Here is a 19,714-nt window from a genome sequence, read left to right as displayed (position 1 = left end):
TACAAGATCAAAATTCAGTCCATAAGAAAGATAAAGTATGCTGGCAGCTTTGGGTAAAAGACTAGATATGCAATTCCTTTGCACACTGAATCCAGCAAGCCTACCAGTGGTACTGAGATAGCCAAGGCTGGGCTCTGCTCAAGCTCATATTCCACATTATTTGGAAGAGGTCCAGCCTGCCTATCAATGCCACCTTTTACTCTGTGATACAGTTGTCCGTTTCGAAGTGAACAAACATTTTTTTTCTCTTCTTGTTTAGAACAGAAAGGTACTTTCTAAAACCACTAGCTAGGACTGGAAAGTCTAAAAGGCTTGCCATCACTGACTAGATTCTTTAAAAAAAATTGAATTATATAAGTAGAGGTGGGTGAACACCCACACAGAACACACAGCCTTCAGTACCTGGAGGACAAAAGTCTCTTAACAGCCCAGAAGAGCATCCATATTTCCACATTTTCAGTGGTCTTTTCAATAAATGTTTTTCCTCAGAAAGTTCATCTAGTTATAAATCAAGTTTACTCCAGAACTTGTACCGGTTTTTTTCCCAGATTCCTACAGTACATCTAGCTCTTGGCCAAAGTTTCTTTGGTGAAAACAAAGCCCACTGCTAAAGCATTTTTGAACATTTTGAACACATGCAGAAACAACTACCTATAGTCTAGCAGCCACTCAAGCAGGCTCAAGTACCATTATTTACTGTTTCTTTTGACCTAGACCCTTCAACGCTATCTTTGAAAACATAGAGATAATGGCGGCAAGATGGTCGCAGAGCCCAGAGCTGGAGGATGTCTTGAGCTGTCCACAGACAACAAGCAGGAACTCCTGTTTCTGTCTTCCTTTTCTGTGCACTTTCACTAAACACGGTGTCTTATCTTCCTTGACAATGAAAACTTAAAAACCCCAGCAGTGACTCATGGAGACCACAAACAACGCTGTCCATGCATGGGCTTTGTTAGACAGGCGAGGATTCTCAAAAGCTCTTTCCCCAGGGGAAGAGGGTAGAAAAACACCTTTGGTTTAGGAGCCATTTTTAGTGCACACAGGGCCCTGGCTGATGCTGTCCTCCAGGTACTGGCTGCCCGTGTCACTCCTGCTGTGGATGGTGGAGGGGATGCGGGAGGGGCGCCGCTCAGTGCTGCTGTCCTGCGAGGCACAGCAGATCATCTTCCTCATGGTGCTGTACATGTCCTCGTCCTTGTAGGAGTAGATGATGGGGTTCATGACAGAGTTGAGCAGCGCCAGCAGCAGGAACCAGCGCTTCACATGCTGCACGTTACACTGCTTGCAGTTCAGGCCGTCCAGCAGCAGCACCACTAGACCTGGGGTCCAGCACACCACGAACGCACCTACAGGGAGAAAGGAAGAAGTAAGAGCTGCCCAGATGCCTGGATGCGGATTCGGGGCTTCTGTCTCAGCCTTCAGTGTTTTCTCACCTGCCGAGGGAACTTACAGAAGAGGGTTAGAGTTGAACAGCTGGGACCCCTTTGATGCGGGGTTTTCCACCCCATTAGTCATCTGCTCACCCGGGGCCCCTCAGTAGTGAAATTTAACCTTTATGACGTGGTTATAAAGTGCTCTGCATACGTGAGCCCCAGCAGTTTTCTGGGCCACATGAGAAGGTTCCTGCAGTTACAACCATCTGACAGCGAGGAAACTGAGGCTCCACTCTCAGCATCTGCGTGTGCAGGACTCCAGAACTCATCCATTCTGCTGTTTCCAACTTCAGACTTTCGAAACACTTTCTTGAAAATTCTAGCAATGGCTAATGCACCCCACACACAACTCCCCACCCCACCCGATGCATGCCAAGTAACACTGCACAATGGGCTTTGTCAGGGGCAGGCAGCCGTGGCTCCTAAGGCATTATTATCTTTAGACTTTAATCAAGTCAGAAGTTCCATCCATCACACATACGCACTGGGGCTTCCTAAGCAGTCTGCTCTCTGTGACATATTCGCAGGCTATTTACTTAATTGTCTGCTGTGATCTCCATTGCTTTTGTAAGAAACAATTCTTTCTGGTGCAATAGCTAGAAATGTGCTTTGTAGACCGTGGTGGAACATGAACACCATCCACTAGTTACTGGACTGCTCTGACCTTACCTCTCAGCTCAGTGATGTTGAAACAGGTTCAGTGTTCTGCTGCTGTGTTAACATAACCTCAGGCAACAGTCAGCAGCTAACGTTTATATGCTTACTACGAGCCAAACCTGGTGGGAGAATGTTTTCCTTGATTAACTCATAGGACCATGCTATGAGATTGGCAGAGAGAAGTTATGTGCCTTGTTCATAATAAATAGCTCTTAGGAGACACCTGGTTTTGAATGCATGCTCTCCTTCCATAGACAACATTTTTCACTGTGGTGTGACCCATCTCCTTATCATGATGCAGTTCTTTTCTCTCAGTGCCCTTATGATGCATTGCTTATCAGTCCATAAATATTCACCTCAAGCTTACAATTTGCTTGGGGCTGTACCAGACAGTGACAAGGAGCTAAAAGCTAATGTGGAAAATAGAACAAGCAAGTCAATAAAACCATATCAACAACTAGTGACTCTGGCTGGTTAGAACCATCTCTGAGCACTTTCTTCCTCATTGTCCTCCACAAACTTGGCCATATGTGAGTATCAGAGCTGATGAGAAACAGTCCCCAGTACTGTGTTAGAGCCTCTGAGCTGTGGCTTTGCTGGGACCAAAATTGGATGTGTAAGAGATAACAGGGGAGGTTAGCTGTCTGTTTTATAATGGCACATTACCAAAGCCTACTGTTTCCCTATCTCTCTTTTTTTTTTTTTTTTTTTTTTTTTTTTTTTTTTTTTTTTTTTTTTTTTTTTTTTGTGGTCTGACTAACGTGAACTGGATGTGGAGAGCAGGAAGAGTAGCCAGGTTCTCACACACTAACTGTGCAACTCCTGGAGATCCATGCCATGGCTTAGAGGTGGGGCTTCCTCCGCTGTAAATCAGGGACGTTAGGGCACATCTGGATTTTTAAACTGTGGCACAAATCCTTTGGTAGGTGTGCAATCATTTCAGTGGCTTTGGACCATTTTTAAAAAGAGGGGTAGAATGGGGTGGAATAATGCACCGAGTATATTACAAAGGCCAAGGGAATTATAGTTTTACTGAAATTTTAAATATCACATATGGGTGTACTGGTGATGCAGCAGTGTATCCACAGTTTAAAAGATTTATTATTATTATTATTATTTTGGTTTTTCAAGACAGGGTTTCTCTGTGTAGCTTTGCACCTTTCCTGGATCTTGCTCTACAAGACCAGGCCGGCCTTGAACTCACAAAAATCTGCTTGCCTCTGCCTCTCAAGTGCTGGGATTAAAGGCGTGCGCCACCACCGCCCGGCTTATTTTTATTATTTTTAATGACGTGTATTGGTGCAAGTATGTGCACATGAGTGCAGGTGCCCATGGAAGCCAGAGGTGTCAGATCTTCTGGAGCTGGAGTCAGGTAGTTGTGAGCTCCCTGATGTGGGTGCTGGGAATTGAACTCAGGTCCACTGGAAGGGCAGCATGCACTCTTCGCCGCTGATCCATCTCTCTACACCCCAGGGTGTTGTTTCTTATTGCTGGGCTTGGTGAAGATTTTGAACAGCACTAGTTTGGACCATCTTTGAGGCCCTATTCAGCTCCAATGGTCTGTAGTTTCCACAACAGTAAAACTTTTGTTCCTGTTGGTGTTCTTAAAGAGGGCTGCAGTGTTGTCAAGATGCAAGAGCTGAACAAACCGGGCATCAAAAGCTGAGACTGCTGACTTTGAGGTGAAGACTCTTTTCTGTGTGAAATTGCCTAATTGCAAAGAACCCCAGGGGGAATGTTCCAAAGTCCCTCGGGAAGAAAGGAAAAACAGTGTCTGATTTAGACCTTGTAAAGTCCATAGCAAAATTTAGTGAACGTGTAGCTTCCAAACCAATGGGAGGGAGTGATGGAACTGAAGGGAAGGGAAAAGATCTCACTAGGAAAGAAGGGGGTTTTCAGATTGTGTGTGTGTGTGTGTGTGTGTGTGTGTGTGTGTGTGTACGTGTGTTTATTCCCCACTCAGCACGTTGATTTATATTGGTCAATCAGGTGACCTAAACACTACAAATAAACCTTTAGGTTGGTACCTCATCTGTCCTAACATGTTAGTTCACACACACACACACACACACACACACACACATACACACACACACACACTTTCAAATAGTTTATTCAATAATAATGTGACACTTTTTTATTGTACCCCAATTATATGTCAGGTATTGTTTTAATAATTTTACATGATTAAACACTTAATTTCTAGTGCATTTCTTGGAAATAGGCACTAATACACTTTTCATTTTAGCCCTGAGGCCCAGTGCCAGGTGATACACTCAGAAGCATCCAGCTGGTAACTGCCAAGGCCAGGATTTCAAGCCAGAGAACCTTGCGTCTGCTGCTGTGCTGTGCTGGCCACCTGACAATAGACCAGAAAGTGTCTTCCTTCTGAAGGGAAGGAAGCAGAAGTGATGTTTCTGGACAGGTCCCATTTGCAGTATGTCATAGCTGACTGTGGAACAGCATCCAGGTCCATTTCTGATGTGCAACAGGAGTATTTTCCGGAAGGAAAGGGAGAGAAAGGAATAGAAGGCAAAGGCAGAAGAGATGGACGAGAAGAAGAGAAGGGGGTCATGCAGATCTTCTGTTTACACAGTTTCCAGCGAAGAAGGAAAGGCAAGTCTTCTTCGAAAGAACAGCCTAAGCATGGGGGGATGAGGGGGCTGACCAACTGTGGAACAGGTGCTTCATGCTGAAGCCCACATCCTAGACAGAAACTGCCATAATGTAAGACTCCACCTCCCTGGAGGCCAGGTTCTCATCCATATGTATAACAGAATGCAGGGACTGTTGGGCTACCAGTTCATTTCCTAGAGGGTCTTACCATATGTCAGCTGTCAGGTGTGAAGCCACTCTCTCAAAATATTTTAAATGATATGTCAAGAATTTCTTGGGCCCTGGGGACCTGTAATGTAGAAAAATTCTTGAAGAATGTGGGAAATGGTGCATGTGTCTGGGTAACTGTACTAACTGTAATAATACTCCTTAAAAAATAGGAGGAAGAGGACTGAGGTATACCCGGTAGAGTGCTTGTCTAGCATGTGTGAAGCCCTGGGTCCTGCTCATTGCCACCACCAAATAAATCAAGTGGCAGTTCACTTGGAGAGGTGGTTAAGTTCCCCCTCAGTTGCATAGCGTCTTAAGGACAGAATGGGATACGTAAGACTCTGCCAAGTCAAGTGAGTTGAGGTGGGATCCTGGAGAGAGGAGAGATATCCTGGGAGGTCCAGATCAGTCAGCCCCTCCCAGTCTTCTATAAATCCTAGAAGAAAAACCCTAAAGGAATATTCTTTGTGATTCTTTGACTCAATGCATAGACAATTATTGCTAGGAACTAACTACCAGGGTTCAAAAGAAGTCATGATAAGATCAAGTTTCCACCTAACAAAAGAATCAGCATTAACCAACAAGCATGGGCCCAGTGTGCCTATCTGGGGACAAGTGGAAGAAGTTAGGGATGCTTTTCTTGGAGAAGAGAAGACAAGGGAGACACAGGTCAACTGTCTTCTCAAACCTGCATGTTGATCATACAGAAGAGATAGGCGCAGGCTTGTCCTGTGCTGGTCTCAAAGGTCCCATGGAACATGGATGCATACAAAGAGCTAAGATTTGGATGTAAGACTTTGAGAGGATGGAGGGATTTAAGAGAACCCTGCTGTTCAGGGTTCAGACCAAGTCCCACTGGGACAAGTATTTCCTTTGTCTGCATCATTCTAAAATGCATACAGGGGAGAGATTTTTATGTTAAAATTAAAGATAGTCTAAGTTTCTTCTGAACTTTATTTTATAGGAAATTGCCAAATTCTATGTAACTATTAGATTCAACTCATTATAAAATCCAGACAAATTTGACTTTTTTTCAGGACATATGCAATGCCTTGGTTAAAAACTTATCAAGGTGACTTCTCTACATTGGTGCTTTCCCAAGTTAGCTAGCCAGCTGAATTACAAGAGAGAGAGAGAGAGAGAGAGAGAGAGAGAGAGAGAGAGAGAGAGAGAGAGAGAGAGAGAACAGGCACACACGTGTGAGCGCACACCCATATGTGTGCAGAGGTTAGAAGACAAACTTGGATTTTATGTCTTACATGCTGTCCACCATTATGAGACAGTTTCTCATGGGCTTACCACTCACCAAATGGGTTAGTCCTGCTAGCCAGCAAGTGTCAGGCATCCACCTGTCTCCATCTACCCTTCACTGAGATTACAATTATATACCGCTACATTCATGTTCTTTTTTACATGGCTTCTGATGATCACACTCAGGTTCTCATGCTTACAAAGCAAATACTTTACCCACTGAGCAATCTCCCCAGCCCAACAAGAGAATACTCTAATAATGTACCTTCTGGTCCCCCAATGGACCTAATATCAGCATCTCTTGGGAGAATATGGAAGTGTGTAGGACTAATCAATTCCATTTTGTAAACTATCTCTAAACTGATCCAAAATGATCCAAACAATCTGACCCTGACAACAAAATCATAGACTTCATAAATATATTTTTAAAAATACAGAAAAGGGGAGAGAAAGACTCCTTTAATATGAGAAAAATATATCCCTAGTGATTAATATATTCCCCTCAAATTTGAGAAAATATTCATGAACACATGTATAAATCAATGTACAAACCTTAGCCTCGAAACCCATCTGTAGGCAAGACACACATGATCCTCCTCTGGGGGCCATCAGCTTTTTGTTTTGCTTTGCCAGAAATGCCCTTCTCACACCCTAATCTGAGGTCTACTTTTCTTTCCAAACTTGGCTCACATTCTGCATGCTCCACTGGACTGCTCCCATCTATCACCCCCAGGGATCAGTCCTTCCTTTCAGCCCCTCTAGCACCTTCTACTGCAGTACTCACATGTCTCTGGGCACATGCCTTGCTTCATTCCATATTAACATGTCCCCCAGAGCCCTTGGCCAGGCAGAGCATTTAGAGCTTTAGATGTATTCCCACTTAAAGCCCAGCCATACAAGATTGCTGTCTTAGTCTCCCAGGTGATGAACTTTGACATTTAGAGCAGCTGAGATTGAAGCCAGAATTTAAGACCCATTTCCCTATGCAGGCTCTTTAGCTTTGTGTATTATCCAAAGTGATTTTTAATGCATAGGTCTTATCTTCCAGGCCTTTCATAAGTCCTGTAAGCAAGCAAGTTTTATCTTAGATACGTTTGTGATCCTTAGTATGAATCTCCACATTTATCAGCAAAGGAGATTAAGTCAGGTGAACCTGACTGGCTATCAGGAGTCCCATGGGCCAGGTACTGTGTCAGCTAGCTGCACCCTGGCATGCCACTGTGGACAGTATACTACCTGCTTCTCAGGGCTTGGCAGGAATGGAAACCAGGCCCAGTGACTGCAGAAGTTCTCAGAGAAGAGCTCAGAGGAAGTAACACTCTGTTGAGCTGGGTACTGAGGGCCAAGAATGACTGTGCAGAGGGCTCAGAAACAGCTTGAGGCACCTGGGGAATCCCAAACACCCCAGGATGGTTTGAAAACAGGTAAGAGATTGAGGAAGTCAATTGGAGTCTGAGACTCGAAATCTAGGCAAGCTCGTGTACAGACTCAGGAGTATGGGTTGGAGGAGCTCAGATTCAAGATGCCTTCTCCAATGACTTCATCCAAAGAAGTAAGCTAGGATACTCTTGGAAGTCCATTCTAGGTGATGAATTAACGGCTCTCCCAAGCATATGACACGGTATGAGTCATGTGCCTTCTTGACAGGATTAAGAAAATATTTCTTGGTATGGTTCATAAAGGAACTCTAATAAGGAACTCTAATAGGTCAAAGGTATCCCAGACTCTGTAGCAGCTGAATGGTTCATGAAATCAACTTAGTAGTCCACAACCAGCATGGAGAAGAAAAGTCAACTGAGCAAGCTTTAGCTTGACTGCTGTAACGCCATTTTGCAAGGCTTAAACATAAAGAACAGGATATCTGCGGTTCTGGGGAAGAAGGCCAAACAGGAGTTCATAACTATGGTCAGCCACCCGGCCTTGGGAGAGAAACCATTGAGTCAAAACAGGATATCTATGGTGGGCCACCTGGCCTTGGGGGAAAGACAGTTGGGCTAGGAAAACACCACTGTGCCCTAGACAAGGCCAAGTCAGCCACACACAGCAAATTTCCGAGAATTAAGAATATGTCCCCAAGTTCACCCTGGCCTTATTTGAATCAACCAATGGGAACCCTGTAACTATGCTTCTCGCTTCTGTAACCGCACTTCTGCTCCTGGGATCCTATAAAAAGTCCCCCTTTCCCTAGGAAGGTGCACAAGTCCTCCGAGAGACTTGTCGCCCCAGGTACCTGTGTATTCAAATAAACCCTCTTGCTGTTTGCATCTGATGGATGGTTTCGGCGTGTTCCTTGGGTTCGGGGTCTCTCCTGAGGGAAGATCTCCTCCGGGAGTCTTTCAATATAAAAAGTGGAGGAAGAGTGTATTTGTTTCATAAAATGTGCTTCAATCACATGCACAGGCACGTGTGTGCAGGGCTGGGACTTGGAAGCTGTGCTGTTTCTTACTGCAGATCCCAAACTTGAAACTACCCACTTCTAGACATCAGTGGTTTTCAAATCACTTTTTAAAAGTGGAGGAAAATTTTTCCCAAAGGAACTTTCTCATCCAGTTTTTCTGACTAAAGAAAGCAGGGGAGAGAGGAGTGTTGATTGAGCCCCACACAGCAAATCTACTCTTGTTTGTCTCCATGAGTCTCTCATCCCCATCACATACCACTAAGGTTTGAATCTGCCCCCCCCCCCGTTTTTGAACTTGTTCCCCCAGCTGGTGGCAGTGTTCTGGTAGGCTGTGGAACATTTGGGTTGGGGGTGAGGCCTCATTGGAGGAAGTAGGTCACTGGGAGATGGATGCTTGGAGGTCTGACATGCCTGCCTCCTTCCTATCCTACCCCCTGCTTCTTGTCTGTCCCACCAACACAGACTAAGCAACTTCTGCTGTCCTACTTCGATGGACTCGGTCCTCTCCAAAGCCCCGCTCCTGTTGCTTCTGTCTGGTAGTTGGTCATATACACATGTGGAACCCTTGGCAGTGGAACCCACTGATCATGTTCTGGAAACTATTGCTATACGAGGTAGCTTTATTTATTTGTTTGTTTGGTTGGTTGGTTGGTTGGCTTTTTGAGCCAGGGTTTCTCTATGTAACAGCCCTACCTGTCCTGGAACTAGCTCTGTAGACCAGGCTGGCTTCAAACTCACAGAGATCTGCCTGCTTCTGCCTCCCAAGTGTTGGTATTATAGGTATGCACCATCACCACCCAGCCACGAGGTAGCTTTTTGATATTGTTGAATCTTGCATCTATAAGTCTTAAATTTCAGAGCCAAGCTTTATCCACATTCTCAGATGGGCAGGAATATGTGTAGAAGGAAGTCTGCTCCCACCTGCATCAGGATTGCACCAGGGGAGGAGTTTGCTTACTGTTTGAGTTGCTACCAAATGAGAATGAGGTGTGAGCTAGGTATCTCCCTGTTTAACCAGTTCCCTTGGGAGTGCTCTACCATGGTTAACCATGAGAACCATCGGCCTGGCCAAAGCATCTGAAGACTGGCAGAAATCCAGATGAAAAACTGACCAGGATCTGAAAAGGCCATGGTTTAGTGGACAGAAGTAGATTATTTGAGGGCTAGAAAGGAGGACAGAACTTGAAGACACACTGCATACTTGGATCATCTTGGCAGTGAGAATAGGGAAAGAATGGAGGATAGCTGGGAAGCATATGTCTGTGAGTGCCAAGCAGAGGAGACCGAGGAGGATAAGGTCTCCTGTCTGGAAGAATAAGGCCATTGTCTCATTACAGGACTGGCCATTTAGAGTGTCTGTGGCTTTTCTACATGTAGAGAGCAGCTGGAAACAAGGCCAGAGCCTGAGAGAGATGGATGGAGATGTTGACATGGGAGCCATCTGCTGCAGGCTGCAACTGAAGCCATGTGCCCTTCTGTTAAGTATTTACTAAGCAAGTGCCTACCATGCCAGATACTGTCTTCATGATGATGACATTTGAAGAAGTCTAATTCCCCTCTATTTCCAAGTGATAGGTCAGTGTACTAATCACACGTAGTTATTTCTTAATTGTGTTTTATTTTCCTTTGGTAACTGTTGTAGAAACTCACTAATAGTATACTTAGACTATAAATGAACTTTCTTCTCATAATCAAATAAACTAGTTTGAGTGCCAAACATAAAAATCAAAAACACGAGTAGTCAGAGTTAGTTTTTCAGGTCTAATGAATCATATTACAACATTCAAGTCTAGCACTGAGACGACTGCAGCTTAAGGTCATCGGAAGCATCAAGTTAAAAACACCTCAATGCACATTCAAGGTCATAACAAGAGATAGCGATTCTACAGATGGGCAAAGTACCCTCAACCATGTGTTTAAGATGATTTAGCATCCCTGGGGTTAGCTGACCCTCCCAGTTAGCTTCAGTTATCAACTTGACACAAACCTAGAGTTGTCTAGGAAGAGGGAACCTCAACTGAAGAACTTCCCGGATCAGAAAGGCCTATATCTATGTCTATGAGGCATTTTCTCAACTGCTGATTGATGTAGAAGAGCTAAGCCCACTGTGGGCGGCGCCATCTTCGAGCAGGTGGTCCTAGGTTGTAAAAGAAGGCAGCAGAGGAAGCAAGCCACGGGGAGCAAGCCAGTCAGGAGTGTCTCCAGTCTTTGCTTCATTTTCTGCTCGGGTCCCTGCCTTAGTGTCTCTCGCTGGTGGGCTGCAACCTGTAAGATGTGTATCCATATTTCCATCTGTTTAAAAATTCACACATGCAATTAAAAAAAATCCTGGACACGAGAGTAGCCCACAAAACACTCCTAATGACAAAAACAGCTACACCGGCTAGTCTCGCTCTGGCACATGGACTACTAATTTCATCAATCAGGAGGATATATTTTAAATCTGTTCACTCTGTCATTCTTTGTTTTTAGCCCAGGAAAAAGCCACAGAGCACAAGCAATAATGCTAACCTAGGAGCCACAGGGCTGTCTGATTTACTAAAATAGAAAATTACAGCCCCACATAGAAATCAGGAGGTGGACCTCCTTCTGGTGAAGCTGTCTTCGTGTTTGAAAAAGCAAGCAAAACCAAAGCAAAAATGCAAAATAAATAGGTGTTTGGGGTTGAAGCTTTGCAATATATGTGTCATATATTAACAGAGTATTTAGGGGGAAGTGTTCTTACATTAAATAATTTGTTCCATGATTTAAAAATAATGCTTCTGGATGTAGTTTGAATTCTAATTCATGTTCATTTACTCACAGTGTTTTGAAAGTCGAATAACTGAGAAAAAAGATTGTTATGTGTTTGAAAGTCGTGATTTTTATGTGGGGCTGTAATTTTCTATTTTAGTAAATCTAGTTTAGCAAATCTGGACAGCTTCAAATCGATATTGAACAGTTAAACTGTCCACAAATCCTCATTTGACGCCGTTGTTACCACTGTCGAAAATCCTGATTCCAACAGATAGTTTTCAGACACTTGTTTTTAAAACTGTAGGCAGCTTCAGAAAGCTGGAACTCTTCATGCCAAGCACTTATAAAACACAGTCTGAAGAGGCACACCAGCTGCGGCCACAGCCTAGACCTAATTCTAGTCTTTAACTTGGGACAAGGGCTGGAAACCATAAACCCTGTAAGCAAACTCGGCCTCCACCCCTAGATTCCACTTGAAGCAGCTTGTGTGTAGACCCCACTGTCTCAGTCTTACCAACTGTTCTCTCAAGGGCCTCCCATCATCTGAGGAAGGGAGGAAGGTCAATGGTGGGCATGAGCAGAGAGGCAGCTGTTTGGTATAATATAAAGACAGACAGACACCAATTAGCCAACCCAAAGACATAAAGTTCATACCAGTGGAGTCCCTCCTTTGGATCAAGAAGCCATCTTTGGTCCTTTACCCAGAATGTTACCTTTTCAACTATACATGAAGCATTTTATGACATCGACTGCTCTTAGCAGAGAATGGGGGCCGGGGGAAATATAAAAGGTCTTTGACAGATTGTCATTTTCAAGTAACGTAGAAAGCTGGCCCAGGAAGGCACCACTGACAGCTCAGGGGGAAACAACAGGAAAAGCAGGACTGAGGGACAGAAACCACACTCCTTTAGAGAGCCTAGAAACTGGAGAACTAAGCATTGTAAAAGAGTGACCACCACCATGGCTAATCAACCATGCCATTACTTGTCTAGGAGGCTGGATACGTAGCATAGTGTTTCCAGCAGTTACTAGTAATCAAATAGAATTTGTCCTGGAGAGAAACACCATTACCATTCTCATCATAGAAAAAAAAAAAAACAAAAAACAAAAAACAAAACAAAACTTGAAATCCAAAAGGGTCTGAGTTGAAATCCTGTCTATGACCAAAGGCAAATCAGCTAACATTCCTGAGCCCATTAGCTATAGAATGAGCAGATGATAAGACACACAGGGGTTTGTGAGAATTTAATATGATAATATGTGGAGGGTGCTAACACAGAAAACACTTCAAAAGTGTTGGTTCTGACTGTCCAGGTAAGTCTGGGCCCTTCCCCTGCTGTACTGTGCAGGTAATCTGTAAACAGACCTGGTAGCATGCTTTGGCTGCTCTAGCATGCTCACATGTGCACACACACACATACACACAACCACTCTCCGCTGCTATAACAGAATGCCACATGGCAGGAAAATTATAAACAACAGAAGTTTATTTAATTTATGTGCTGGGAAAACTAAACATAGAGCCTGTATCTGGTGACAGCTTCGTGCAGAGGAGCAGGCAAGCATTCATGACCTGGGGCAAGAGAGTGTGACCTTGTCACAAACTGCCATCAGCATCACCATCCCATTCCTGGGATGACAGCATCCATTCTTTCCTTGTGGCCCAATCTCCTCTTAAGTGTCCCACCTCCGCATACTGCATCATGGGGTTGAGTTTCAACATGAATTTAGAGGAGACAGTCAACTGTTAGTGAGCATGTGCACTCAAGTGTACAATTTCTCACATTCCAGCCTGTTCCTGTGTGGATCTGGGAGCCATGCTACATTGATGGCTCATGAGAGATCATTTAATTAATCAATTCATTTAGGCATAATATACCCATACTATGCATACTGTTTTATGGTTTATTTTTGTTTAAAAAGTAATAAATTATGAGCATGTCATATCATATTAATATTGTTTTTGACAGTTTATGTCGCTGTTTGGATAAAACATAATATTTGGTAAACCTCCTCTTGTGTGTGTGACACATTTTAAAATTTAGTTTTAGTTTTAAGAATTTTATTAACTTGTTCTTTGATAATTTCATAATCCATCAATGTATCTTGATCATATTCAACCCAAATCCAACCTCTCATTATGACCCATTTTTAGCCATTGATTTAGGTCAGAGTGCTTATTAGCTGAATTATAAAGTTCTTTGATTTTTAAGGGTTTTTTAATCTAAAAAGAAAAGAAAAGTTCTTAAAATCATCCAACAAAAACCTTAATCAGGAAAGACAAAGAAGCCTGGAAACTGAGAATGTTCACAGAATGTTTTTGCCGTCAAGAGTAATTAACATTCTAGGTGAAATTCCCTAAGAAACATTTAATCAGAAATGACACATCTTACCCTGGAAAATGAGATAGTAGATACTCATTGGGGCATCTGTGAGTTCACAACTATTGACTTAGCCAGCCATTGGGAAGTACTAAGCTATTATATATATACAGACACACACACATACAAAATGTTCATTAAGCCATAATGTGACCTACTAGCACAATGTCCTCCTACTATACAGTTCCAGAGGTCACCACTCTAATAATATATTCCCATGAGTGTCTTTTCCTTGGGTAATGTGATGCCCATATTATAAACATATACAGGGCTTCATGTAGATACTTATCATATGGGCATCACAGTGCCCAAAGGCAGTCTTCCCAGGTTGTGTGTATGTGTGTATACGCATGTGAACATGTTATAATCCATGCACTGTATTATTTCAGAAAATGCCATGAGAACTGAGCCAGTAAGAAGTGATCTTCCAAGGCCTCTGCTCCAGTTCCTGACTGCAGTGTCTTACCTTGAGTCCTATCCTGACTTCCTTCATGAGGGACTGTAAGATGAAATAAATCCTTTCCTCCCCAAGTTGCATTTGGTCATGGTGCTTTACCACAGCAACAGAAAGCTTGCTAAGACAACAACCTTGCAGCATTTCATGGCTAATCTGACATGCTACCTAGATATTCTTCTGCCTTCTTGTCTTGCTCACCCAACAGCTAGTGCAGTGCCCAGACTTAACTAGTGTCCATTGTCAGTTAAGTGAATACCAACTGAACATCTGACAGCATTCTGAGTGCCTCATCACGACACCAGTTCTGACTGGAGTCATATGACAATCATCTCACACTATACTCCAAACTTCCCTCATCTGGAGCTATGAAGAACATCGATTTGGATCTTTCCCTCCGTTACTTAGAATGAGGATGAAGGAGACAGGAAGTGAAACTCACAGTTATTGAATGTGAGAGGCCGAAGGACCTTTCATCCAGTCCCAGTGATGCACAGACGAAGAAACTGGTAATGGAGAGGTAGCGTCCTGAGTTAAAAATCATGGCGGACAGAATCTAGGTTTCAGTCAAGACTCTTTACTTTTAAAACAGTAAGTGTCTTTCACCATGTACTGGCTGTGAGGTCCTAAGGTTATCTGGGCATCTCAAACTGAGTAATATACAAAAGGGATCTCTCGTGAGCCGTCAATGTAGCACAGCTCCCAGATCCACACAGGAACAGGCTGGAATGTAAGAAATTGTACACTTGAGTGCACATGCTCACTAACAGTTGACTGTCTCCTCTAAATTCATGTTGAAACTCAACCCCATGATGCAGTATGCGGAGGTGGGACACTTAAGAGGAGATTGGGCCACAAGGAAAGAATGGATGCTGTCATCCCAAGAATGGGTTAGTGATGCTGATGGCAATTTGTGACAAGGTCACACTCTCTTGCCCCAGGTCATGAATGCTTGTCTGCTCCTCTGCTGCATTATGACACAGCATGAAGCTGTCACCAGATACAGGCTCTATGTTTAGTTTTCCCAGCACATAAATTAAATAAACTTCTATTGTTTATAATTTCCCTGCCATGTGGCATTCTGTTATAGCAGCGGAGAGTGGTTGTGTGTATGTGTGTGTGTGCACATGTGAGCATGCTAGAGCAACCAAAGCATGCTACCAGGTCTGTTTACAGATTACCTGCACAGTACAGCAGGGGAAGGGCCCAGACTTACCTGGACAGTCAGAACCAACACTTTTGAAGTGTTTTCTGTGTTAGCACTCTCCACATATTATCATATTAAATTTTCATGGTTGTGTATTTGTGTAGTTAGAAATGCTCTCAAAGTAGATAAGTAAATTCCTAGCAGATGGATATCATCTCTACTTGGCATGATCCAGACAGTCTTTACTTCTTCCGTATGTATTTCTCATTGATGTGTTAACTTTTGCCACAAGCATATCTTTGATTTAGATAATATACCTCCACTAGAACTATTTCTGTTTCCATTTGGGGGATAAATTCATCTTCATACACTGGCTTTCTACCATAGCAGATGAAGTCAGATTGATCCCACAAGCTGAGATTCTAGAAGGGCATAGCCGCCTCTCTATCGTGCCTTCAGTTAGTTCACTAAATGGGAAAATGCAAAGCAAGGGCATGAGTCACGGAGCGGTAAAATCATGACACCACCCTTGATGTAGGATCAATACAGATCAATTACATAAACTATGATGTCTGTTATTTTAGGGCTCATTTTCATTTCTTTGTATTTGTTGTAAAGTAAGTCACAGGGCAAAAAAAAGGAAGTATCCAGGGCCAGGCAGTCTCTGTGGCAGAGGCCTGTAATCCTAGCTTTTGGGGAGGCTGAAGGAGAAGGATTGAAAATTCAAGGCCAGCCAGGACAACTTGCCACCAGACCCTGTCTTAAAATATAAAATTAAAAGACAAGAGTAAAAGGATGCTTGGAAATGTAGCTCAGTTGGAGATGTCTGCCATGTGGAAGGCCACAGGGTCAATCTCTATTGCTGCAAAGAAAAAATAAAAGACAGACAGAAAGGGAAATGGCCTGGACAGTGACCTGGCAGTGGCCTGGGGATGGCCCCAAATGACCATTGACCTCTGCACGCAGAGCACAGTGATGCCTGCTCCCATCTCAAAACAAAGACATCAGGGAGGTGAAAGTGTCCATGGGTGGGGTGGTATGCATGAGAGGGATGCTGTATCTTTCCAGTTACCTGCCTTCAGAGGTGAGAGCCCCCATAAGTTCATTCTCCAGACAACCGAAGCTTACGTCTTCTAAGTAGAAGCATTCCCACATTTACTTGTCCCTAGATCCTACTGATCACAAGTCTGTCTTTCCTGTCTACTGCATCACCAGTGCACATCCAATTGCCTTCCGGTGTGGGTGCTATCATTCCTCCAGGTATCGGAGGCCATCAGCTCTGTTGTGGTTAGAATGAGGAATGCCTCACATAGGCTGGTGTATCTGAAGGTTTGGTCCCTGGGTGTGGCGCTGTGGGGAGACTGTGGAACTTGTAGGACATGGAGCTTTGCTGAACAAATCGCATCCTTTGGATAGACTTTGAGCATATACAGTGTCACTCCACTTCCTGTTTGCTCTCCCTGAGTTCTGGTGTGGTTGAAGAGTTGGTGTCTCATCTTTCTGCTCTATCCATATTGTTTCATACTTCTCCTGCCGTGATGGATTCTCCTGCCGTGATGGATTCTCCTGCCGTGATGGATTCTCCTGCTGTGATGGATTCTCCTGCCGGAACTGTAAGCCCAAACAAACTCTTTCCCCTTTGTTGTCTTTGGTCACGGCGTTCTGTTACAGCCACACAGAGTAACTAACCCAAACTGAACACACCCAGGGGTTCCTATGCCTCTCGAAGTCTCGTTGTTCATCCCGTTCATGCGTGGCTTCAAGGCACTGAAGGGTTGGAAGCAGCTACATTTGCTGAGAACTGCAATTAAATGATTAAACCAAGCCAGTGGAGCACTGAAGGATGATGTTAGGAATAAGCCAGATTGGAAGACTTTTGGGAAACCTTTCCTGTTTGCAGGCCATTTTCCACCACAGACACAACCAGTGATTGTAAAGGACACCCAGGGAATACAAGTCATCACTATATGGCCAGTGTAGGGAGTTAGGGCTTATGTATATTTAAAGACTCACAAGAAAGATGGAAAAAGAATTCATAGTCATCACTACGACTTAAAATCAAAACAAAACAAAACCAGCTCTCCCTCCCATCTCAGCTCCAGGATTTGACTTGCAATCTAGACACTGGCTCTAAGACACAGGAAAAACATAGTCACCTCTTCTTTATTCCAAGCCACTTGGTAAGAGTAGGCTAGGTAGGCCCTGAACACACAAACACAGACATGAGACCATCTATTAAGTCTTAATCACCAGCTTCCCCAATAACTCATCCTGCTGTTTTTGTGTTTTAATGTTTCTGTTGCTAAGAGCCCAAATGACAAACCTCTATAGTTAGTTTTTGGCAAAGGCAGCATTCAAAGGACCATTCAAATTGTATTGAATACCTTCCTCTGTTACTTCCGATCATATCTGTATTTCCCCAAAGTCAATTAGAATTGGTATTTACCAGAATATGCTTCAAGGAAATGAAATGTGACACCGTCTTTGCCTTCTAAAGATTTTTATTTCAAGTTTACTTTGTAATTGGCACAGCAGTGTGAGTAAGAACACACTGTTCCATCCTAAGAACACGGCAGCAGCAGCAATGACTGATTGGTGGTGTAAGTGATTGTGCGCCAGGCCAGAGGCACAAAGGTGGGCTTCTTGTTTCAATCTCCTTGTTGCCCCCCCCCCCCCAGTTCTACTGCCCATCTGACCCTTTCTTTTCATCATGTGCACTTAGTTATTCATTTTCACTCATTTTTCATTAGGAATTCTGATTAGATCACAGCAATGTCAGTTAACTAGGTAACTTGCAAATTACAAAATAATCACTTGGGCTGGAGGTCTAGCTCGCGGTGGTAGAGTGTGAGGTCTTCTGTCCTTTCCTCAGACCCACCCCGTCTCAGTTCCATTGTTCAGGTCTAATCCTTGGAATAACTTTGCTGTCTGAGGGCTTAGAGTCATCTAATAAGTGTTTATCGAACCCTTATCAAATTCTTACAAGGAGCCAACATCAGTGTTAATTGCTCAGAACTCAAGTAAACAAGGAAGACACAATATCTCCCTCCCTCCTTCCCTCCCTTCCTCCCTCCCTTCCACTTCCTCCCCCTCCCCCCATCAGTTCCTCATTTCAATGCAGCTTTTCCTATTTAATTCCAGAACCACCCCCATTGCAGAGACCTTCCCTCATTCCTCCCTGGTCAGTCCCTTCAGTATTGTTCCGACTGGCCCCCTTCTGTTGCTCTCTGCAATTATTATTTTATGGGTTCGTTGATTAACTGATGAGTAGTTGTTACTCTACTTAGAAAGAAAAAGGGACTTTGTCTCTGTAGTTCATCTACAGGCACCATATGTGCAGTGACACCTGAGCCCATGAGTCAGGACTGAGGCCAAGAGCCGGAGGGTTTGACAATCATCCCAGGGCTCCTCATGTGCACAGCGGACTTTACATTAGCAGAGATCTTTATTCTCAGCTGCCACGCCAAATTCTAACAACCATCTCAGCCTCCATGAAGCTGAGAACATGCCTTCTGGGGAATCCTTCTACTGGAAAGAAGAGGGCCTTCAACTTTGGGCTCAAGGTCTGTATAAAATGTAATTTGGTGATAATGCATAGCCTGGGTCCCCGGGAACCTGGAACAACATTGTGAGTTGGGCTCATGTTCAAGCTAAAGAGGGCTAAGAAGATGCCTCAGCTGGTAAAGAACTTACTGCACAAGCATGAGGACCCAAGTTCAATTCCCAGAGCCCACTTCAACAGAGAAGAGCATAGTGGTCTACACTAGTCACCCCAGTGCTACGGAGGCAGAGACGGGCAACTCCTGGAGCTGGTTGGCCAGTGAGTCCAGCCCACATGATGGGCTCCAGGCTGTCAGGAGACCCCGTCTCAAAAAAGCAAGGTTTAAATGGTACCTTAGGCACTGCACCTGAGGTTGTCATTTGGCCTTCACACACACACACACACACACACACACACACACACACACACACACTTACACACATGCATTCCAGAAGAAATTGGAATGAGAGGAGGAAGGTGAGCTATGCCCTATGCCCAAATCAACACACAAAGGTGCCACAGTCCTCAGGCCTGGGAACCTTAACTTGGATTGGACAACCAAATTCAGCCACATCTCAGGAGACTGAGCCATAGGAGAGAGTGCTGTCTGGAACTCTGATTCCGTCTGTCTTGGTAGCTGGGATATCTCTATTGTTCCTTTTTTGTTAGGCACCAGATATCTGAACTGCTTGCTAACTATATAATCTCTGTCCAAATAAAAACATTGGCATCCTATTTACACACACACACACACACACACACACACACACACACACTGGCACGTACACTCACAAGACAAGGCAGGCCAAAGGGAAGAGCAAAGCTGACCTTTAACTCCATTCCCCCTTTACACGTAGGCCTCTGCACTTTTATGATCTGCTGAATCTTGT

The 19,714-nt window shown here is 43.9% G+C and overlaps 1 protein-coding gene across 1 annotated transcript in view; it reads right to left on the bottom strand.

The window, feature by feature from the left end:
- Positions 1-471: 471 nt before the first annotated feature.
- Positions 472-19,714, bottom strand: part of Lpar3 (lysophosphatidic acid receptor 3) — a 69,031-nt gene continuing 49,788 nt past the window's right edge. Inside the window, exon 3 of the mRNA XM_036191235.1 lies at positions 472-1,346. Within this exon, the coding sequence (XP_036047128.1) occupies positions 1,018-1,346 (329 nt within the window). The 3' untranslated portion in view covers positions 472-1,017. The remainder of the gene's footprint in view (positions 1,347-19,714) is intronic.

Source organism: Onychomys torridus, chromosome 6, assembly GCF_903995425.1.
Source record: "Onychomys torridus chromosome 6, mOncTor1.1, whole genome shotgun sequence".
Classification (NCBI taxonomy): Eukaryota; Metazoa; Chordata; class Mammalia; order Rodentia; family Cricetidae; genus Onychomys; species Onychomys torridus.
This window is presented reverse-complemented; position numbering and strand designations above follow the sequence as displayed.